The sequence below is a fragment of the Schistocerca piceifrons genome, chromosome 6 (genome assembly GCF_021461385.2).
Source record: "Schistocerca piceifrons isolate TAMUIC-IGC-003096 chromosome 6, iqSchPice1.1, whole genome shotgun sequence".
Taxonomy (NCBI): Eukaryota; Metazoa; Arthropoda; class Insecta; order Orthoptera; family Acrididae; genus Schistocerca; species Schistocerca piceifrons.
The window spans coordinates 412,643,266-412,667,897 of NC_060143.1; the positions used below are offsets into that span (position 1 = coordinate 412,643,266).

The 24,632-nt window shown below is 42.2% G+C and overlaps 1 protein-coding gene across 1 annotated transcript in view; it reads right to left on the reverse strand.

The window, feature by feature from the left end:
• Positions 1 to 14,786: 14,786 nt before the first annotated feature.
• The window catches only part of LOC124802580 (ribosomal oxygenase 1), a 73,858-nt gene continuing 64,012 nt past the window's right edge, over positions 14,787 to 24,632 (reverse strand). Inside the window, exons 7-9 of the mRNA XM_047263451.1 lie at positions 15,431 to 15,551; positions 15,105 to 15,318; positions 14,787 to 15,005 (exon numbers count right to left, since the gene is read on the reverse strand). Of these exons, the coding sequence (XP_047119407.1) occupies positions 14,952 to 15,005; positions 15,105 to 15,318; positions 15,431 to 15,551 (389 nt within the window). The 3' untranslated portion in view covers positions 14,787 to 14,951. The remainder of the gene's footprint in view (positions 15,006 to 15,104; positions 15,319 to 15,430; positions 15,552 to 24,632) is intronic.

A 24,632-nucleotide genomic window follows, 5' to 3' on the forward strand; every position in this document is an offset into this window, starting at 1 on the left:
ACTGTAGCCATTGACATTAAACTGTATGTTCTGAGTCTGCTGAACTACGATAATTGCTTTTCAGCCACTGCTTTTGGAAATGCAGTTTTTTAATTACACAGTTAAAATTTTGTGCACTTTTTTTGTATGTTATCTTAAATAATTTTAATTAAACACAACATTATGTTCTTCTTTTAGTTCAGTAGACTCAGGATATGTATGTCATTACTCCCTGAAAATTTGAATACTCTACTCAACGTGATTTCTGAGATTTAGGGAAAAATGCAACAGAAAATGTAAATTTCTTGGAACAGCTTCTTAAGTTTCAAAAGACTGTAACTCACTCAATATATGCTTATTTTTTTATTTTTAGTCACTCAGTAGCACCCTGCACCATACTGTATATCATCCTCTTGATCTTTTTTGGAGTTTTTCTTCTTTTCTTCTTTCTCGAGTCCTTAGTGGCCAACTGTGTTGCAGACTCTGCTTTAATCAATGCGAACCCTGTCCATCTGTTCAAGTTCTCTGATGCAGTTTGCTCCAGGATTAATTCCCATATGCTGTAGCACTTTCACCCTACCAATGTTGCCATCATTAAAAGCAATAACAGCATCACTGACCGCCCACTTTAGTGTCTTCATTCCAACAAAAACATTTTTTGGTAAGCGAGTCCGTGTAAGATTATTGAACGACTCATTGGGATTTTGAGTCTGACCATGCAGACACTTTTTCAGTAATTCAGGATTTGCCAGCTCTCTGTAAATAGGTTTTATGATATCCATGACTGCTGCTGGAATGGAATGTTTATGGCTGTATGAACTGTTCGAGTACTGGGCATTGCGGTAATTGCACCATGAATCAGGTCCAGGAACGTAAAGATGGTGTACTGGTTTTTCATCAGTTGACAGTCTGTGGAAGAAGGTAGCCCATACTACCTCCTTCATTTTCAACAAATCCTCAGTGTTATTTCTAATGGACATAATACAGTGGTACATTATGCATCCATTTTTGTACAACTGTTTCATAATTTTAAAGGTGTTTTCACTGCTGTAGTTCCCCAGCTATCTTGTCCACCCAAAATATCTCTGTCAGCCTGCCCCTTAGGGTTTTTACCATCAGAAAGTTTCTTGTTTCTCAAACTTTGTTTCAACTTCCTCCACCTGGCGCCCATCATCTTCTGGACATGATCAACACATTCCAGTTTTGTGATAATCTTCTCATCATAAGGCTGAATGGCTATTACACTGTCATATGCTTAAGAGTCTCCATCACCTAAGAACTTACTGTAACACACTCCCCCTTTCATTCACAGATAGACTAAAAATTTCAATAGCTGCAGAGGTGTCTCTACCACCACTTGTTCCTTCATAATTTCTGTCACAGATGTGCCATCTTCATTCCCTGATTTATACTTATAACAATGTTTGGTTAAAATCTGGCAATCTATTACCTTTCCAGTATCCACAATGGTCACCGTAGCAACTGAATTCTTATACCATTTACATATGTCTGTCTGTGTCTGTATGTGTGTGTGTGTGTGTGTGTGTGTGTGTGTGTGTGCACGAGTGCATACCTGTCCTTTTTTCCCCCCGTGTGTGTATGTATATATACAGAGTGTCCCAGCTATCTTGTCCACCCAAAATATCTCTGGAACAATAACAGCTATTGGAAAACGACTTTCACTGGTATCAATGTAGGGCTGGGGCCCATGAATGTACATATTTGGAAACATTCTAAAATGAAAGCATATGTGTTTTTTAACACAAACTTATGTTTTTTTAAATGGTCCTCCTATATTTTTTCTTCAGCAATCCATAGCATCACAAAGCACATACACAATGCCGTTAATTGCATCGCAATATTCCCATTACATCCCGAGATATTAAGATGCGAAGTTGACGCTTGAAACACCCGACATGCGCTGCTAGCACACGTCTTGAGGCTCAGGCATGAACCCCATGCTGCCCGTAATTGCGATGCGATTGACATGCGTAATCACACTTCCATACTTATCAAGAGGTCTGAAACGAATAATACGGTCTGCTGCCATCCTGCATTAACGTCGTACATTCCAGCAGGTATTTATCCCATAGGCTATGGGTGATGCGGTTATGTAACATATCTGTGTACCGCAACGTTAGTCACAAAGTTAACTTCGCTTATCGTTAATCCATTACTAAAAACGTAATGCCGTTCAACGTTAAAACTTTACTTTACTGTAGATCTAGTGCAAGTGGCAGTTAATCATTCACTCGTAATAGTAAAATTCATGTTGATGGTTTTAGTGAAACGAGCAAGTGGACTAAAAGTGGTAACTGTAAACTTGTTGTTTCATTTAAAGTTTTACCGTTGTTTAGGTAAAAATGTTTTGATTTGGGAAGTTCAGGTAGGGCATAGAAGATGAATGTAAACATGTTTAACCAATTAGTTTTATTATCACATAATTATCAATGTTATGTTTATCTAATGCGTTAAATGACAAATTGTTGCAAACAAATGTTTCTTAACATCACTGGGTAAAATGGCCCTTTGTAGAAACTTCCACTGTGATACCAGCACTACATACTAAACATAGCGTTCACATCTCATGCTCAAAGTGATGCTCATTGGCTTGCTTACATAGGGTCACTCTGTGGATAAAGGATGCCCTACTTCGTGCAACTGTTTCCTCTTTGATGGCTGTACAAGCATCAATAATGCATTGCTTCATGTCCTCTGGTGTTGTTGGTTCATGTTGGTACACAGCATCCTTCACAGGTCCCCAAAGAAAATAATCCAGCGGTGTAAGGTCCGGAGATCGGGCAGGCCACCTAACTGGGCCACCTATCCAATCCACCTACCAGGGAACTTACGGTTCAGAAGTCGTTCTGCTCGTAAGGCATTATGTGCAGGGCATCCGTCATGCTGATACCACGTGACCATTCTCCGGTTCAGAGGTACGGTGTCCAAGAGAACAGGGAGATTGTGTCATATAAATCTGGAGTATTGTCTACCATTTTAGATGCCATTTATAAAGAAAGGTCCGATAATGGTATCTCCAATAATCCCACACCAAACATTAACTTTCCACGGACGTTGATGCTCTACCTGACGGAGCCATTTTGGATTGTCTGTGGACCAATCACAAGATGTGAGACGACCAAACATCCGGCGCGAAGGCGATGGCTTGTCAGGGAATCATCTTCTGTACAGTCGTTCTGCCTGAACAGCATTTTGTCCACCTACAACAGGGTACAGTACAGGTATGTAGAGTGGGGTAGAAAACAGATATATTAACTTAATAATCATAATGTTCGCTAACAGTACTATCAACTAACAAGCAATCTCATAACGTATTTGCCGTCAATGTACATTCTCCATAGATCAGCAGCATTTCTACCATATCTTCATGTGTGTACATTATACTGTACAGTATAAGTTCCACAACACAACGTTTATTCACAATGTGTACTACCTCCGTGCTGTCACTAGATTACTCTGAAGCACGACTACACTAGCAAGCGGTGTACTGCACACCAAGGCAACAACAAATGGGATGCTCTGAGGGTGGTGGAGTACAGGAGTTTGCATGGGTCGCAAACCATAAACAAGGCGAAGTGGTAACTGTGGCAGTAGCCAGGCCCTGCGCGACAGGCACAATGGGTCATATAACGCATTAGATAAACCTTATTTTGGGTGTGCAGGATAAATAACAATCTGGAACCACAACACCCTCATTCAGTAGTTAACCTTTCCTCCAAACCTCTCTCCCAGTCCGAAACCTCTGTCCTATCCAAAGGCCTCACCTACAGCCCTACTCCCAGATTCAACCAAACAGCCCTCGTCAAAGACTTACTGTCCTACACTCGTACTCTCTGCTGGAAATATCACTTTGCCACGAAGAAAAATGATCCTAATCCTACTCCTAATGATCCAACTCCCCAAGACACTATCCAAATAGAACCCTGCCTGGAACACTTCCGTCCTCTGTCACAGCGGGACCCACCGCCTCTTCCTCAAAATCACCCTCTCGAAACCTTCCAGGAATTTCTCACTTCCAGCCTTGCTTCTCAATCCTTCCTAAAAAACCTTAATCCTACTCCCAACATCACCACTGCTGAAGCCCAGGCTATTCGTGATCTGAAGGCTGACCGATCCATCGGCATTCTTCCGGCGGACAAGGGTTCCATGACCGTGGTACTTGATCGTCGGGAGTATGTGGCAGAGGGACTGTGTCAGCCTTCAGACAACACTACATACAAAGTTTGCCAAGGTAATCCCATTCCTGATGTCCAGGCGGAGCTCCAAGGAATCCTCAGAACCTTAGGCCCCCTACAAAACCTTTCACCTGACTCCATCAACCTCCTGACCCTACCGACACCCCGCACCCCTACCTTCTACCTTCTTCCTAAAATTCACAAACCCAATCATCCCGGCCGCCCCATTGTAGCTGGTTACCAAGCCCCCACAGAACGTATCTCCGCCTACGTAGATCAACACCTTCAACCCATTACATGCAGTCTCCGATCCTTCATCAAAGACACCAACCACTTCCTCGAACGCCTGGAATCCTTACCCAATCCGTTACCCCCGGAAACCATCCTTGTAACCATTGGTGCCACTTCCTTATACACAAATATCCCGCACGTCCAGGGCCTCGCTGCGATGGAGCACTTCCTTTCACGCCGATCACCTGCCACCCTACCTAAAACCTCTTTCTCATTGTCTTTGTGACCCTATCCTCAACAAATTTTATAAAGAGGATGGTTTCCAGATGGGCCTTCAGCTGCAAAACATTCACATCCTGTTTAGTCTGTTCTTTGCTCTTTTCTTCTGTTGCTATAAAAGCAAAGGAGAGAACCTGCTTGCTTACTAATGTCTGCAATGTTTCATTTCCTACACATCTGTCAGTTTCGGCTTGTAGATTTCACATTTTTTGACCACATCTGGAACATTTACTTATGCATGCATGTTCCTCAACCTCTGACTCTCAGCTCAGAGTTCCTCATTATTACCTTCGAGTTTGGCTCTTTCAAGTGCATAGGGTAGATGATTCTTAATTTTTGTGGTAAGTATCATGCTCAATTTTCTCATGTTTCTCTATTAAAGTTCCCTGGACACTTCCTCAACTATTCTGCCTATGACAGTCTTTCCTCAGATCTGTGGTAGAGAGCACTTGACACTTCCATAGTGGCCATGCTTACAGATTGAAGGTCCACTCATCTTCTGTGGGGCTCTTCATTAGTAAAGCAGCAGTACGAAGCTGCACTGTTTGGAAGACCAAAGGTTGCCTCTGTCTGTTGAGGTAGCTGTCAAGGTGGGCACGGCCACTAGGGGTAATGAACGATGGCTCCTGCTACATTGGCTACCACTGCTGATGGGAGTGTAGTGCTGTGCTACATACAGACACAAGAACTGACATGACCTGAGATGCTGAATGCAAGAGCAACACATGTCGTACAAGTGCCGACGGATGAATGCTTTGCAAAACTTTAATCATTCACTTTGTGTAAATTATACTATTTATAAATTACACTACTTATGGGATAAACAAGAAACGCAGTAAGCCACAAAACATTCCCAGCAGTCACAAACATAAATACTGGAACTTTCTGTAATTAGTTTCAACTTATGAATATGACGTCTGAATACGGAGCTACAGCACCCTGTGACTGACTTGGCTGCCATATTACTTCATATCATACACCAGATCTGCTATAACTTCTGCACATTTTATGTGGGCATGGCCACCATCAACCACCTGTGGGCAAGATCAGAGTTGTCCAGCCAGCAGTGGAACATAGTGCTGAGCACAGCATTCTCAACTTCAATGGTTGCTTCACATCCTGTGCCCTTTGGATACTTCCTCCAGTATCAGCTTTTTTAAATTTTCCTTGAAACACATTTCCTTCAACCCATAGTCCTTACCTCAATCTCAGCGAGCTGCCATCCCACAACAGACAGTCGTGTGGAGTGCTTTTGAAGAAGTTTTCTGAAAGATGTCTTGAGCAGCTAGTTCAGCTATCCACACATATTGGAAATATCTTAGACCTTGTAGCTACAAATAGGTCAGATCTTGTAAATATTCTTCACGGGTTTGCCGCCGGATCACGTTGTGCAAATTCCACAATATTTCCTCGGAGCAACTGTCCGACAACTTCAGGTGGTTCAACCTTGCTCGAGGCTAGGTATGACTGATGGTATCCGCACACCGATGTCCCGTTTTTATAACACGAGCGCGAAGAACGCGCAGCTGTGGAAATTGTGCATGCAGTGATTTGCCCTATTCAAACTTCCTATGCCCAAAATTGCAGAGCGGCTCTCCCGCACGTGCACTGCACACTGCGTTTGTCAACAGTGTAGCCAGACATTACTCACCAACTGCCATACTAGGCCAGTGTTATGACGGGCCTGTTATCGAAGAATCTTGATTTTTGCATTGTGATTTAATGGTAGCCAATGCAGGGTTCCAGGCTGTAGTCAGCTGAAATCCCGTATCCTTGTTGATGAGATTATCGGCTGTACGGACATGTATTTCTTCCTTAATGACGCAGTCCCAGAAAGATGATGCTGGGGTTAAAACTTCCGTCTTTTCATAAATCATACAATATCCTGTAATCAGGCAGTGCTTCGCAGTTGCCGACTTTTCTGGTTGACAAAGGCGTGTATGACGATGTTCATCGCAGTGTTCTTGTACTGTGCGGCATGTCTGGCATATATACGCTGCCCCACACTGACAAGGAATCTTGTACACACCACATATCCTCAGTCCAAAGTCATCCTTAACCAAACCCAACAGGTTTCTGTTTTGCAGATGGTTGAAAAACACACTTAATTCCGTATCTTCCGAGGACTCTTCGGTTTCTTGATGACATGGCACCAAAATACGGCAAACAGGCCACCAGCGAGGAAGCAACAGCGGGCCGCTCGGTGGCTCCCAGCGAAGTAGCACTGAGTCAATGGGGAAGAAGACTGCTGAGCTGGCTGTTGGCGCAGCCCTGACGATGCGGCCCTACAAGGCTGACACACAGCAGCGAGTTGCACTGGGTCGCTGGCCTCAGCATTGTGGGACTCTGCGATGTGGACTGACGTGAATAGGGCTCTGTAGTTGAAACAAATAAATAATTTAGAAAGCTCGTACGAGTCTTAATGCGGTGCCTTCTGCCTCATTCCACTACATTTGGTGTCCGACACCACTACATTTGGTGTCAGAATAGTGGACGTCGTCTGTACAGTACGACGTTCGAGCTCACCGCCTGCATTACAGTCACAAGATGTGCTGAGTTTTGACCATTTTTCTTTTGAGTATTGGACTTTTCTTACCTTTTTTTTGTTTTTTTCGAGCATGGCTCCTGGCAAGCCACATTTTAGATGTTTTATGCTGGCACAGTATTTTTTGTTATCAGAGTAAGTGTTAGCATAATGACACTGAGTGTGATGATACGGAGCTGTAGGAAGTCAGGCAGGAGGACGAGCAAAGGGCGCTTGATGTATTTTTGAAAGGATTACTGGCGCATATGTCACGGAAAGTGAATGGACTCCGAAAGTTTTGTATTCGGCCATTCAGCTGGCAATTCAATGAAATAGACGTGGCAACAGGGGTACACGAGAGGCAAACAGTGTTTACAGCTGGAGTGAAATGTTTTAAGTGTGGTCGTACGGGACATGTGCAGAGGCAAAGCACCCAGTCACCAAGGAATAATGGAAAGGGTGGAAATTGGCAGCAGCGAAGATGGAGAAGTGGGGATAGGAGAGGTGGGCAATCGTTAAACGGCAGAGGAAGCCAAGACCCACCTAAGGGAGCTCCCATTTAATTTCAATGCTACGAATAAGTATGCAAAGGTGCAATGTTCAGTGGTAGGATCCGTAGGAACTAAGAAGTTTAAGATTTTGTTGGATACATGGGCGCACGTGTCAGTGGCTACTAGGAATATAATGGGACGAAGGAAGCTAGACCCACCATGTTATAGGTTGTGTGGAGTGGGGGATAAGGAGGTCATGCCTTTGGAGTTGGTACAGTTGACTTTGGAACAGAGAATGTCTGATTTAATGCATGCATAGAGGTAGTACCATGGGTAAGCGAGGGCCACGACATGGTCCTAGGAGTAGATTTCTTGCATCAACATCATGCCAAAATTGACCCTAGACGACAAACTGTGGAACTTGTTCCAGCTAGGAGAAACCATTGTCAATGCAGAGCTGTCGCGAGGGGCATTCAACGTAATGAACAAACCAATTGAACCGCGTACATCAGCATAATGGCTTAATTCGCATTAGTGTGTGTCTAGTGGCACCAGGAAGTCGCTTTGGGTAAGAGTGGAGTCAAATCTACCTGTGGGTACAGTATGTGTTATTGAACCATTGGAGGATAACGAATTTTTGGATCCATTAGGTTGTATTGTGAAACGTAGTGTTGTACGCGTACAGGAGGGGAACGATGGGCAAGTAGTTCTCGTGAATGTGGATAATTTTAGCACTGTACACGCAAATTTGAGAAAAGGAGTTTTAGTAGCAAATTTGGATGTGCCAGATGACAAAGACTGGTGTTCGAGAGGTAGACGAAGTGATCAACCATTAACTGCCGATAGAACTGCATTGTGTGACAAAATTAAGCATTTGAAAGGAGGAGAAAGAGAGCATATGGAAGAATTATTGTGGGAATTTAAGGATTTGTTTTTCTCACAAGGGTCGTTATCAGAAACTCCATTAGTTCAACACAAGATACCAACAGGGAATGAAGCACCTGTTTACCATAAACCATACAGAATACCGAGGTATTTGCAGCCGATTGTGGAGGATTTCATTGATCTGCAGCTTGCGGACAGTATTATAGAGCATAATAATAGTTACTGGGGAGCGGGCATTGTCTTTGTGCCTAAAAAACTACAGATGGAACTAAGAAATACAGGTTCTGTTGTGACTACCGATACCTCAATAATAAGACAGTAACAGACGCATACCCCATTCCAAACATATTGGGCACTTTGGATCACTTAGGACAGTGCCAGTACTTTTCTACAATGGATTTGACAAGTAGTTATCATCAGTTAGAGGTGGCTCCAGAGGATCGTCCAAACACTGCTTTCTCTACGCCTGGAGACCATTACCAGTACATTAGAATGCCATTTGGTTTGAAAAATGCTCCGGCAACGTTTCAGAGGTTGCTAGACAGTGTCTTGAGGGGTTTGAAACAACAGCAGTGTCTTGTCTATTTGGATGACATTATATTGTTTTCAAGTAGTATGCAGTAACATACACAGCAGTTAAGGAAAGTCTTTATGAGATTAAGAGCAGCTTATTTGGTGTTGAGCTGGGAGAAGTGTAATTTTGTATTAGAAGTAAAATATTTGGGTCATATTATCAGTAAGGACGGAGTGCGAACAGATCCGAGATTGGTACAGGCTGTAAGGGATTTTCGGGAACCGAAAACAGTTAAGGAAGTGCAATCATTCATCGAAATTTGCAATTTCTATCGAACGTTCATGAAGTGTTTTGCAGATTTAGTACAGCCGTTGACGTGATTGTTGCGGAAGGGTGGGAAATTTGAGTGGACAGAATAGTGTCAGAAAGCATTTGACAAACTGAAAGAAGTGTTAACGTCAAGTCCGGTTCTTGCATTTCCAGATTTTGAAAAGGAGTTTATACAAGCATGCAATGCATCGAATCAAGCATTACGGTGTGTTCTTAGTCAGGAAATTGGTGGGAAAGAGCATCCGGTAGCCTATGCGTCTAGGCAGTTGAATGCAGCAGAAAGGAATTACTCAACAACAGAGAGGGAGATGCTTAGCATAATCTACAGAATCACATATTTTAAATATTATTTATATGGGAGAAGATTTCGGATGTTGCGTTGAAGTGGTTGTTAGGGTTGAAGGATCCGTCCACTAGACTCGCTAGATGGGCTGTGAGGCTTAGTGAATTTGACTATGAGTTGGTGCACAAGCCTGGGAAGAAGCATAGTAATGCTAATGCACTAAGTAGGAAGGTGGCAAAAGTAGAAGTCATAGTTATGACCTAGCCATATGGCAAGAATTACAGGACGTGGACAATGATTGTAAACTGTATCGGACACAGCCACAATTTAATATGTATGACTGTCTTCTGTGCAGGGAAATGAAGTTGGGGCCAAGGGTAGTAGTGCCAGGGAAGCTGAGAGATGAGGTTTTAAAGGAAACACATGATCACGTCTTATCCAGTCATGGAGAGTGTAGAGCGACGAATAGGAGAGTAGCGGAGAGGTATTGGTGAAGAGGTAGGAAAGGAGATGTGGATCAGTATGTTAAGAATTGTATACCATGTGCACAGAGAGCAGATTTGAGTCAGAAACAGATACAGCTTCAACAATTGTCAGAAGCGACATGTCCATTTTCTTTGTTGGGGATTAATGTCTCATGACCTTTTACGTGAACACCATCGGGGAACAGATTCGTCCTGACAATAATAGAACATTTTTCAAGGTATATGGAGATGGTGGTTATACCAAATCAACAGGCAGCAATGCTCGCACAAGCGTTAGTAAACAACTGGATATTGAAGTTTGGTGTACCGTAGACAATAATTACTGACCAAGGGACCAACTTCGTGTCGGATTTAATGAAGGAACTGTGTAAATTGTTGAACGTAAAGAAGTTGAGGACGAGCGCATTGCATCCACAGGCCAACAGAAGGACAGAACGAGTACACAGAACAATTGGGAAGATGCTGAGTTTTTATGTGGATTCTCACCACAATCAGTGGGAGGAGTATTTGAAGCATGTTGTATGCTCATATAATACAGAAGTCGATACAAATACTGGTTTATCTCCATATGAGGTAGTGTACGGCCGAATAATGCCGTCATTGTTTCATTTGGTGAGGCTACAGAAAGGAAGGACTGGTGAATCTGTACGTCAATTCACAAGGACAATTCGGGATATTTGGAAACGGATACAAAAGGCGAATACAAAGGCTTTGGAAAGGCAGGAAGATGCAGTAAAGCAGAAAGGAAGTTTACCGCAGTATTGAGTGGGACAATGGGTAATGCTGTCCAGCCCCCGTACGCAAAAAGGGAAAACAAAGAAGTTCCTCACGAGGTATCCAGGGCCATACCGAGTTGTTGAAACCACATCTCCCACTAATGTTAAGCTTCAGCTGCCAACTAGAACGGCAGTAGTACACATTGGGCGATTACGGCCATTTGAGGGTTGCCAGGATGTGATTCCAGGCGTGTCACAGGAAGGAAAGAGGAAGAAAGAGAGAGTGAAGAGAGGTGCTAAGCACAGAGAAAACCAGGAAGATAGAGTACTGCATGAAGTACCGTATGCTTTGCGATCCAGAAAGTAGTAGGATAATTGTAGTTTTGTTTTGTTTTCTTGTCATGTATCATTGGGTTTGTGTAGAGTAATTAGGCATTGTATTTTCATATGTTGTATGAGTTTTCGAGTTTTGTGAGCCTAATAGGGGCAGCAGTCTTTTTGGAGAGGGAGGAAGGGTGATGGTGATCCCTGACCTCATGTCACTGAAAAGGGAAGTGTAGCATCTGACATATGTGGAGTGTTGTTGGAGGCGAAATCAAACGCGGGTCTGGAGAAATAAATGCGTCGCAGTACATTTTGCCGCAAAGTTGTAATAAATATGTGTTGAACGATGTCAGAGTTGTATGATTTCCAGTTTAAATTTTTAGTTATTGACAGTGCTGGGTCAGGAAAGTCGTGTTTATTGCACCATTTCGTATAATGTAAATTTAAGGATGAAATTAGTCTCACAATCGGTGTTGAGTTTGGATAAAAAATAATGAATGTTGGAGGAAAATCTGTGAAGCTACAAATATGGGACACATTCATGGTGCAGTTATTTTTAGCCAGGGGAAAAGTAATAGACTGTCCAAGGGACATCATGGAGCAAAAATTGAGCTTGCAACGGGTCGGGATGCATTGGATCTTCTCCACCTACGAGAATTTGGTAGTAGTAGCAAAGTGTTTTGAGTGGGGAGTATTTGCAGAAGTGAAACGTACAGAGCTTGAGGGGAGCAGAATTTTAATCTATGGAACTAAGTGTGACATAATAGGACCAACCCTCTACCTGCCAGCGTCAATTTCAGGTGTCACACAATTGAATGTTACGTAGCCACAGCTGTACTGGCCAGATGCCACTTTAGAGTTTTTCCACAGCAGACTCTGACCTTGTTAAAACATACTCTGGAGCCATGTCTGTTGAGATCCATAAACCAGTTCATTTTAGAGCAAGAGGGCACATATCAGCCGAACAGCTTGTGCAACATGTTGCTCAGTATAGGGGAAAGGCAACGGCAAAGAACGATCATTTGGAGCACCTCTGTGCCAAGTGTCATCGCAGCCTTAACTTTGTTATATGTTGTTTTCTTTCTAATCAGGCGGAGAACTAATTCCAAGAGGGAACCAAGGGTAGTCAAAGTCCCAGTGGATTGGATACCGAGGGCATGAGACGAGCAAGTAAGGGGTTGATTGAGCAGTAGTTGTCCAGTACGGAATTTTTACATTTTGTTTCATGTCATGGTTTTAAGGGGCACTAGACCACATTTAAGTTTTCCAATAGTAAGGAAATATACCACGGGTGCCGACCCCAACAAGTTAAGAGCTAGTTAAGTGTCGACCCGGGGACCAGCACTTTCCGAAGAGGGGAATAATGTAGCGGCACCACAGTTTAAGATAGGAAAGTTAGATTCGGTGCAACATTTCTGACTGCATAAGTTACAGCCAGGCGTTGGCCTGTTGAAAGTAAGTGATGCTGACCAGTGGTTGCGAAGTAGAAAAGAGTAAACGCAGTGGTATGCATGTCGCAAGTTACAGGCAGAAGGGACCCCACTGCTGCAACCTAGGTGTCGTGAGTACATGACTCAGAGCGGCGCTTTAGCAAAACAGACACATACAGCCCCGTATAAATAGGTGCGGGTTTGTAACGAGATTCATTCAAGTGTGGCAGCTCTCCTAGGCGGCAGAGCGTGTCACACCACCAGCTACACACAGCAGCAGATGGGGCGCCAGTCGACGATGGGTTGCTGGTTTGACCCTCTGAGGCCGACACGGGGTATGTAGCCAGCCAGCGGCAGGCCACTCCATGGTTTGTTACCGCGGGCAGTCGTCGTGGTTTCCAACACACGCCGGAGGCATCCCAAGGCGAGGGTTGCAAATTAGGGTGCCGGATCGCAGGCGCCTGTGGTCACTGTGATCTCAGCTACGCCAGCAAGGAAGGAAGCAGCGGGCCGCTCAGCGGCTCCCAGCGGAGCAGTGCTGAGTCAGCGGGGAAGAAGACCGCTGAGCCAGCTGCCAGTGCAGCCCTGACGACGCAGCCCTACAAGGCCGACACACAGCAGTGCGTTGCACTGGGTCGGTGGCCTCAGCATTGGGGACCTGCAACGTGGACCGAGGTGAATGTGGCACTGTAGTGGAAACAAGTCAATCATTTGGAAAGTTCGGATGAGTCTTAATATGGTGCCTTCTACATCTTCCCGCTACATTTGGTCATCCTGATACATTCTGTGGCAGAATTTACAACTACAAAAGAAAGACATTGAAGCAATTCAGAGGGGGCAGCCAGATATGTTACCGGTAGGTTCCAACAACATGCTAGTGTTACACAGATGTTTCGAGAACGCAAAGGAGTTCCTGGAGGGAAATCGATGTTCTTTTCGAGGAACACTACTGAGAAAATTGAGAGAATCAACATTTGAAGCTGACTGCAGGATGATTCTACTGCCTACAACATACATTGCTTGTAAGGACCACACAGATAAGACATGAGAAACTAGGGCTCATATGGAGGCATATAGAAAGTCTTTTTTCCCTTACACTTTTTGCGAATGGAACAGGAAAGGAAATGACTAGTAGTGGTACAGGGTACCTTCCTCCATGCATCATATGGTGGCTTGCGGAGTGTTTATGTAGGTGTTGATGTGTAATGTGCCTTTTGACGGTTCAGTGTCTTCCTTTCAATATTTATATTCCATCAAGAACTTCCCACTATCATATCTACAGCAAAAATTATTATCATTAAACTAAACTGTCTTAATATAGGAAGAGTAATAAACTTCTTCACATCAAGTTCAAAATTAGCACAACGGCCAACCACAAACATTGCCCCACAACCAATTATCAAAGTACAATAATTTACTAACATAGTATCAATCAGGCATATGAGCAGCCATAGCAAAAGTAAGTCAAGAAGAGAAATGACCCTGGAATTCTTTTAGTTGTAACAACCAAAACTATATGTATGACAATAAGTTTTATTGCAAAAGAATTAGAAAAAATAATCATATTCTCTTTCACTGACTCATTATTTGTCATAAAAATTCTCATTGTTTTGCCACATCTCTTACTATACTGTTGCTAGAGACAGTTTTACGTTCCCACCAAATTTCAGGATGAACCTTTCACTAAAGCTGTGTGGGCGTTGTAGTGAAACTTTCTAACAGATTAAAACTGTACGCTGGAATGGGACTTCAGCCCACACTCTTACATCTCCTGGACAATGTCTAAGCAACCAAGTATCCACGTTAAATGGACAATCTGTCGTCCTACAGTTTCCGCCAATATCTCTCTTCTAGTTTTGAAACTTCTGAGCAGTTCAGCTTCATACCTGACTGGGGTAATGGTCACAGATTAAGGTTTGTTTCCTGAATGATTCTAACATTCTGCAGTGCTTGTGAGTTCTTTCAAGAAAGTTCCTTACCACAACAGGATGATGATGATCAAGTTGTTATGTTAAATTTCTTTCTCAGAAGATACATGCTGATGCTATCATAAAATAATTACAGGATAAAGTAAACAGGCTGGAAAAATGTAATGATGACAAATTCACCTAGATAATAATTCAGCAACAAAGTGAAGTCAGTTTATTAAAAGTTTAATCTGGCTACAGAAAGGACAAGCATCACAAGCTGAGGTGGAGTAGGATGTCACAATCTGCCACACTTTCTAAGATACTCAGTCAAATACACAGATCAGAAATGTTTTACAAGTAACCAGTTGGGAACTCTAATCAGACTTGAGGAGGAGCCCACGCTGCCAAAGGTCTGAAGCCAGGCTTATCTAAAGGAAAAAAAAGCATATAATTTAATTATTATGCAGTATAAAATAAGTGAATCACAAATACAACACAATTTTATGCCCTTGAGAGCAACTGCATACCTTCTCACTGTCAGTATCCAGTGGTATGTCTGAAATACTGACAAACTGTGGGTAACAGCTGATGAGAAATTCAACACCTGGCGCTAAGTCTGCTGAAATTTTGAATGATTGTGGATCTTCTCCATGGTACTCCATAGAATTATCAGCATAATGAAAAATGTCGACAGTATCTTCATCATCATTATCCTCATCATTGTCATCTTCCATTACTAGCCTGCCAGAATAATGATTTGACTGAGTCAATTTGCAAATAAAACTTTCAGTGCCTCTCACAGGTTCAACCAGTACTTTATTATCAGTACTGCCATATTCTAAACTTATATTACCTTAGTATGTGTGCACGGAGCAGTTTTATTTTTGTTGTAAGCTGTAGTTTGGTGTCCTTCGATATCTTCCCATCACTTAACATTCTTAACCCTCCACCTGTTACAGTCTGTTTCACTTCCTCTGTAAATATGATTCAGAAATAAAATTAATTTATACAAATACTAGAGAGTGCTTCACTTTTATTATTGTAATGAATGTGTGATTCATTGTGAACAGAGCATTACAAAGAAAACTTAAAGAAACATGATTTGAAATCTAATACTCTGTTATAACAGTGTTGTCTTTCATTAACAGGAAAACAATATTCTGAGTGTAGAGAAGAGGTAATATGTTTCCTTTTTTCCTTGAAATTGCTGCCAAATTCTTAACCCTAAATATCCTAGGTATGTTCATAAATCAGTGCACTCCCAGAGTATGTTGGGTGGGGGAATAGTTCCACTTTCTGCCACCAGGTGAACATATGGCACTGTAAGAAATCATAATGTGCTGTGGTTGCAGGAAAAGGGGAGAAATAAACACATGATAACGGTGGTTCTTAAACATTTGTCAGGATATGGTCACAAGTTATAACATATGTTCAATACGGCCTCCTGACTCGGCAACATGCTGCATCCATAAGATGGTGTGGTTGACAGTTGCTCGCAGCATATCTGGTGTAATCAGAGCAATATGTTGTGTGCTTTCCTTCTGATCAGAAATAGTACAGATACATCCCTAATGGACACGATATCCCCACAAGCAGAAATCATATGGATTTAGGTCAGGGGATTTGGAGGGCCACACATCTTGAAATTCTCTAGAGATGATGTGGTCATTTCAGAATGTTTCTTGAAGCAAATCTTTCACCTGTCACAGCATGTGCTGTTGCCCCAGCTTACATGAAAATAGTGGTGCAAACATGGTTGTGTTCTTGCAAACCTGGAATCATGCATTGCATAAGGAGATACTTATAACATGCACATGTCACTGTACACCTAACAGGCCCAAGAGATGTCATCTCCTTGAAGAAATACAGATTAAGAATGAAGGAGCTTGTGAAACCACACCACACAGTCACATACACTGACTGAAGTGGATGTTCCTGCACAACATGTGGCAGAGTATTCATGGGGGGGATACCAGAGTAAAATGTGCCACAAAATCTTTTGAACTGTTGACCAGGGCAGAGAGATTTCCTGTGACACAGTTCAAGCACTGGCATCTGAATCTGAGGCATGCGCTGCACCGTTGTCCACAGCTACAGAAAGTTTGTCAACAACTGTCATGGGAATGAGTTGTCTCCCTCTCCCTGCTGCACAACTTAATTCACCTGTTTTTCCCAACTTCTTGATCATATTATTTAGCTCATTTACTGACATGGGGACTCTTTGCAGCTGTTTCTTTCGGTGATGTTCCTGCAATGTAAATTTGCTATTGCTGCCGTTCTTATAAAACAACTTTATCAGGAGTGCACGGTCTTTCTTCTCAACAGCCATTACATTCGTATGGAAAATTTCAACCTCCTTAAACCTTTTCACTGACAGACATTTCACAAAAGAAATCAACAAACATCACCAAGTGAAAAAGAACATGTTGTTGTTGTTGTGGTCTTCAGTCCTGAGACTGGTTTGATGCAGCTCTCCATGCTACTCTATCCTGTGCAAGCTTTTTCATCTCCCAGTACCTACTGCAACCTACATCCTTCTGAATCTGCTTAGTGTATTCATCTCTTGGTCTCCCTCTACGATTTTTACCCTCCACGCTGCCCTCCAACACTAAATTGGTGATCCCTTGATGCCTCAGAACATGTCCTACCAACCGATCCCTTCTTCTGGTCAAGTTGTGCCACAAACTTCTCTTCTCCCCAATCCAATTCAATACTTCCTCATTAGTTATGTGATCTACCCATCTAATCTTAAGCATTCTTCTGTAGCACCACATTTTGAAAGCTTCTATTCTCTTCTTGTCCAAACTATTTATCGTCCATGTTTCACTTCCATACATGGCTACACTCCATACGAATACTTTCAGAAATGACTTCCTGACACTTAAATCAATACTGGATGTTAACAAATTTCTCTTCTTCAGAAACGCTTTCCTTGCCATTGCCAGCCTACATTTTATATCCTCTCTACTTCGACCATCATCAGTCATTTTGCTCCCCAAATAGCAAAACTCCTTTACTACTTTAAGTGCCTCATTTCCTAATCTAATTCCCTCAGCATCACCCGACTTAATTAGACTATGTTCCATTATCCTTATTTTGCTTTTGTTGATGTTCATCTTATATCCTCCTTTCAAGACACTGTCCATTCCATTCAACTGCTCTTCCAAGTCCTTTGCTGTCTCTGACAGAATTACAATGTCATCGGCGAACCTCAAAGTTTTTATTTCTTCTCCATGAATTTTAATACCTACTCCGAATTTTTCTTTTGTTTCCTTTACTGCTTGCTCAATATACAGATTGAACAACATCGGGGAGAGGCTACAACCCTGTCTTACTCCCTTCCCAACCACTGCTTCCCTTTCATGTCCCTCGATTCTTATAACTGCCATCTGGTTTCTGTACAAATTGTAAATAGCCTTTCGCTCCCTGTATTTTACCCCTGCCACCTTTAGAATTTGAAAGAGAGTATTCCAGTCAACATTGTCAAAAGCTTTCTCTAAGTCTACAAATGCTAGAAACGTAGGTTTGCCTTTCCTTAATCTTTCTTCTAAGATAAGTCGTAAGGTCAGTATTGCCTCACGTGTTCCAGTGTTTCTACGGAATCCAAACTGATCTTCCCCGAGGTCGGCTTCTACTAGTTTTTCCATTCGTCTGTAAAGAATTCGTGTTAGTATTTTGCAGCTGTGACTTATTAAGCTGATAGTTCGGTAATTTTCACATCTGTCAACACCTGCTTTCTTTGGGATTGGAATTATTATATTCTTCTTGAAGTCTGTGGGTATTTCGCCTGTTTCATACATCTTGCTCACCAGATGGTAGAGTTTTGTCAGGACTGGCTCTCCCACGGCCATCAGTAGTTCCAATGGAATATTGTCTACTCCGGGGGCCTTGTTTCGACACAGGTCTTTCAGTGCTCTGTCAAACTCTTCACGCAGTATCATATCTCCCATTTCATCTTCATCTACATCCTCTTCCATTTCCATAATATTGTCCTCAAGTACATCGCCCTTGTATAGACCCTCTATATACTCCTTCCACCTTTCTGCTTTCCCTTCTTTGCTTAGAACTGGGTTTCCATCTGAGCTCTTGATATTCATACAAGTCGTTCTCTTATCTCCAAAGGTCTCTTTAATTTTCCTGTAGGCGGTATCTCTCTTACCCCTAGTGAGATAGGCCTCTACATCCTTACATTTGTCCTCTAGCCATCCCTGCTTAGCCATTTTGCACTTCCTGTCGATCTCATTTTTGAGACGTTCGTATTCCTTTTTGCCTGTTTCACTTAATGCATTTTTATATTTTCTCCTTTCATCAATTAAATTCAATATTTCTTCTGTTACCCAAGGATTTCTACTAGCCCTCGTCTTTTTACCTACTTGATCCACTGTTGCCTTCACTACTTCGTCCCTCAAAGCTACCCATTCTTCTTCTACTGTATTTATTTCCCCCATTCCTGTCAATTGCTCCCTTATGCTCTCCCTGAATCTCTGTACAACCTCTGGTTCTTTTAGTTTATCCAGGTCCCATCTCCTTAAATTCCCACCTTTTTGCATAGACACATCAAAACCCAAACATTTTGTATTCTGACTGCTTACAGTGCCATATTTTCATCTTGTGACAGAAAGTGGAAATATTATTTTTTCTCCTACATACTCCATGAGTGCACTGATTAACAAACATACCTACAATGTTTCAGTGTCTGCACTGTCACACTCTCAAAACCCTCAGTTTAATTATGAACACCCAGTATCATACTGACAAATAATTCATAAACACACAATACTAACAATACCAGTTAAATATAATGATGTGAGGTCTGACAAAACAGAAATGAGACTACGTACATTAGTCGAATCTGTTTGTCTTCGAGCATTGGAGTATGACTTTTTCAACTTTGAACTGTGTCTTCGTGCTATGACAAGTTTCACTTTGGTTTACCATCACAGCAGCAGCATAAAAGCAATTGTGTTCTTGCATTCTAAAAGAAAATGTGTTTGAGGTCTGACCCAGAAATTTAAACTGATCATGTTTACTTACAAAATATGTTCAATTCAGGGTCATTATCTTCAAAGTGAAGCCAATCTGAGCCCAAACATATCCACAGTGAAAGGATTCAGTATATCAGAAATGCAACATGTGCAAATATCAAACAACAAACAATTCCTAGGTAAGGTAAGGTAAGCAGACTGGTTATTTTGTCAGATTTTGTACTATAAGGCAATACAGTGTTCTTTGGCAAATCGATGTCTAGCAGACACAATTAACAAACTGAATACAAAATACATAAGCTTATATGTAGGGTACTGTAAGTAAGAAACAATGAGAAAACATGTTTATGATTCATCAGATGTTGAATAATATCATGTATGGAAAAGGGCAAAGAGGGGCAGAGAAGACACACCACGGGCAACAACAAAGGGGGAATAAGCAGATGACAAATATAGTCAGAATCAGGGATCACAAACTCAATAAAAGGTTAACAGAAGATAGCTTGTTTTAGGTCTTGGGAATTGCATATGTTAATGACACCCGAAAAACACAGTTCTCTAATCATGAAAATCAGTGTTGTAATGGGGACCCTTTTCGCAATATGGTGGTTTTATCTACTGACACACACTGACAACTGCATATTTAATCCTAACAATAAACCTACTGTGACAGCTGAAAATTTGTGCCAAACAGGCTTGCAATTGGATTTCCTTCTTACTGCGAGCAGCTGCCTTAACCATTAAGCTATCTGAGTATGCCCCAGACCCTATTTAAACTTTCATTGTAAGTGATGTTTCCACAATGGTTTTTGAACACTACTACCAGAGGTTCTTCAGGAGTTCATTGTGAGAACGGAGTTAGTAGAAGACTGTGACTTTCCCTGTGACAAGGGGTATATACCACATGGATTAAATGCACTGAAATGAAAACAATGGATCAATAGGGATGAAATCATTGAAGATAAAATGAAATATGATTGCAGTGCAGTTCAACTGAATGCTGGTTGCAGTAGGTACGCAACAAAGAAGATATTGAGACAGAACAGACTAGTGTGGAGAACAGTATCAAACCAATTTTTGGACTGAAGAAGATGACGACGCCCATGTGACCAAACATTATGGAATTAATGGCATATTTACTTCACATGGTTAGAATCTTATCCAAAGACAAAAACTTTAAGACCACTTTAAAACAATCAGCAAACCATTTTGCTCCTTTAAACTAATTTATCTACCAAAAAGGAACTAATAATGTAACTGGACAGACAGAGTCTACTCACCATGTGGCAGCAGGAGAACACACGCATAAAAGATATTACAGTTTGCAAGCTTTCAGAGCCAGTGGCTGCTTCTCCTCCTGGCAGACGAGCTGAAGGGAAAGGAAGAGGGGTGAAGTAAACGGACTGGTGAGTTTTGGGAAAAGGGGTAGAGCTTGGAAAAGTTGTTCAGAAGCCCGGATTCTGGGAGACTTACTGGATGGGATGAATAGGAAAGACTGATTGTTGGGGACTGCACAGGAAGAGATTTGGAAACCTGAGAGCTTAAAGGTGGAAGACGGGGCAATATGCAGGACAGAGATTACAGCAGAAAACTAAATGGGATGGAAGAAAGGAATAGTCACTGTGACGAAATGCTCTGACAAAGAAATTAATCTAAATTATGGCCAGATGGGTGGCAAGAACCAAGGAAATGTTGCAGCACCAGTTCCCACTTGTGGAGTTCTGAGAAACTGGTGGCCTGGGGAGGGGAGGGGGGTGGGGGGGGGGAAGAACCCAGATGACACGTGTGGTGAAACACGCATCGACGTCATGACTGTCATACTGTATAGCATGCTCTGCAACAGAATATTGTGTGCTGCCTGCATGCACACTCTGCCTATGCCCATTCACTCAATTTGATAACATGATAAGTGGTGGTAGGGGGGTGTATAGGGCAAGCCTTGCAATGGGTACGGTCACATGGGTGGAGCCATAGGGCAGGGAAGATGGGTGTAGATGGAGCAAACAGTCTGACAAAGATATTGCGGAGACTGGGAGGGCGACAAAAAGCTATTCTAGATGTGGTGGGCATAATCTCTGACACAACGAACCTCATTTTTTAGGATAAGCCTTGTTTAAGTAGCTGATTAATACATTCAAGACCACAATAATACTGAGTGATAAGTTGTGTACTCGTAAGTTGTTTCTTGGAGGGATCAGCAGTATCAGGATTGTATGTGATAGTCCAGAACGTTTGGGTGAGAATGGTGGTGTATTGTTGTAAAGAGTTTGCATCTGAACCAATATGTTTGCCTAGAATTCCAAGGGTGTACAAAGGAAATGTTTGACATGGAAAGGATAGCAACTGTCAAAATGTAAGTACTGTTGTTTTTTAATAGGTTTAACGTGAACAGGAGTGTGTATCTGACCTTCGGTGAGGATGAGATCAATGCCAAGGAAAGTGGCATGGGATCTGGAATAAGACCATGCGAAATTTAGCTGGGAGAATTATTTAGAGATTCCAGGAATTATAATAGGTCAGCCTTGCCTTGAATCCACATGGCAAACATGTCATCAATGTATCTAAACCAAACCAGGGGCTGAAGGCTTATAGATCCCAGGAAAGCCCACTCCAAGTGACCCATGAAAAGGTTAGCATAGAAGGGGACACCTTAGTTTCCACAGCTGTGCCTCTGTCTGTTTGTACGTCTGCCCCTCACAGGGGAAGTATTTGTCGGTAAGCATAAAGTTGATTAACATGAGCGGGAAGTATGTCATGGGTTCTGAATCGAGTGTGTACTGACTGAGGAAATGCTCAGCAGCAGACAGACTGCATACATGGGGGATGTTGGTACAGAGGGAGGTGGCATCACTGGTGACAAGCAAGGTGTGTGGTGGAAGTGGGATGGGCACAGAGTTGTGATGATCTACAAAATGGTTGGTGTCTTCAGTATAGGAGGGAAATCTTTGGAGTAGTGTTGCAGGTGTTTATCAACTAAGGTAGATATATAGTTGGTAGGTGCTTTGAAGCCAGCAACTATAGGACGGCAAGGGTAATTGAGTTTATGGATCTTAGGAAGAAGGTAAAAGGTGGGGATACATGGTTTGGATGGGGTAAGAAGAATAGATTGAGGTGTAAGTCCTTGTGAAGGTCCTGAGTTTTTAAGGGGGGGTGGGGGGGGGGGAGGGGAGGGATGCAGATCAGTTTCAACCACGGGAATGGGACCCTGATGGCAAGAGCAGTACATAGATGTGTCAGACATTTGGCAGAGACTTTCACTTACATACCCCCATTGGTCAAGTACCACAGCAGTAGATCCTTGTCTGCAGTGAGGATAGGGATAGAGTCAGCTCTTAGGGACTGAAGAGCCTGTAGTTCTGGATAGGACAGGTTAGGGTCATGTTGCAGGAACTTGAAGGGCTGTGAAGCAATGCTAGATGTTAGGAATTCTTGGAAGGTTAGTAATGGATGATTCTGAGGTACTGATGGTGGATTAAGTTGGGATTGTAGGCGTTCAATGTCAGGTTTGCTGTGGGAATGGTTTTGGAATTGGGTTGGAAAGTGATATTTTCAGTTGACATTATATTTAAATGAAAGTTGGTCCTTCACCAAAGTAGCATGATTAAACGCAGGTTTAGGGCTGAAAGTGAGACCCTTGGGTAACAGAGATAATTCATAAGGGGAGAGTGCTTTAGGTGAGAGGTTAAGAACACTGTACTGTTATGACTTGTTGTTATGATTATGAGTTTTTGGGAAGCAGTGGTGAAGGCTGAGGGATGTTATGGAGGCTGGCCTAGCTCAGTTTGTAGGAGAGGGGTGGTGACTGGTGATGTGGCAGTTTATGGAGCTGCAGAGGGACAGGAAGGGAAACACCACTGTTCAGGTAGTTTAGGAGAAGGTGAGATAGCTTACTGAGTAGAAGTCAGGCATGTTGTTGCAGTTTGAAATTGGCTTGGCAGGAAACAAGAGGGGCACACAATTAGAGGATTTTGTAGAATGAGATTAGTCTGGCGGAGTGGAAATTGGCAGACAGAGCATATATATCACAGATTAGCTGGTTATGTGCAAAAGATAACTGTATTTGAAACTGTAAAAGAGGCTGGTGTAGAGTAGGATTACATCCAGAAACAGAGGCTTTCAATGCTAGGCCTTTGGGAGCAACCACAAGGAACAAGCAGGTTTCAAGAAATAGAATGTGCAACCTTAGTTTCAATAGTGCAAAAGCAGGAATTTTCAAAGCACCTTACTATAACAGCAGCTGTGTATTCATTGATTTTTTGAAGCTTTAACCTCAAAAATTAAATAATGATTACCAGCACAAAAACTGGTGAAAACATACAGGCACTGAATTAATACTTTGCATTTCTGTATTCTTTAAAACAAAAATGGTAACCATAGGTGAAACTATACTCCATAAATGATATTTAGACTGATCTGTAACATGAAATATTTTACAATGGGACATAAAAAATGTTTCCCCATTTCCTGTTGTTTTACAGGATATTGTTCTGTGAAACCGAAGAAATGAGCTATAATTATATACATTGTTAGTACACTAAAGTAGACACTGTACAGATTGAAACAAACATCTTGCAACAGTGTATGCTGTGTTTGCCAACCTAATAATTTTTGGGCAAGTTCTGCAATACACAGCATAACAAGCTACAACAGGATAGTTCACAATGCACCAAACTGGACACGAGTATGATGTGCAGGCTAAGGCTCAGCCTGTCTTGTCTTTGCTTGGTACATCTATGAAGTACACAGTACAGCATGACATTTTATTTAACACTGCAGTGCGGCATTGTTCTATCGCTATGACCTTGTTTGTTTTGGCACAATCATCGTGTCACCGCTGTTTATGCTTCGCTACTTTTTCATGGTATAAATCAATTTCACAGGTCAAGTGACTGTTTGCACAAAAAGTGTCAGTCTGGTGAACTATTGTTACAAGCCTTTAAAAATGAACTGGACTGACAGAAGAGAACAATAAGAATTTTCAACATCTATTGTGTTTTATACAGTTGCATAATTGATGGGTACCGCAACTATTGAGAGATGAGACCATTTGTTACACCACAGAGTAGAAAA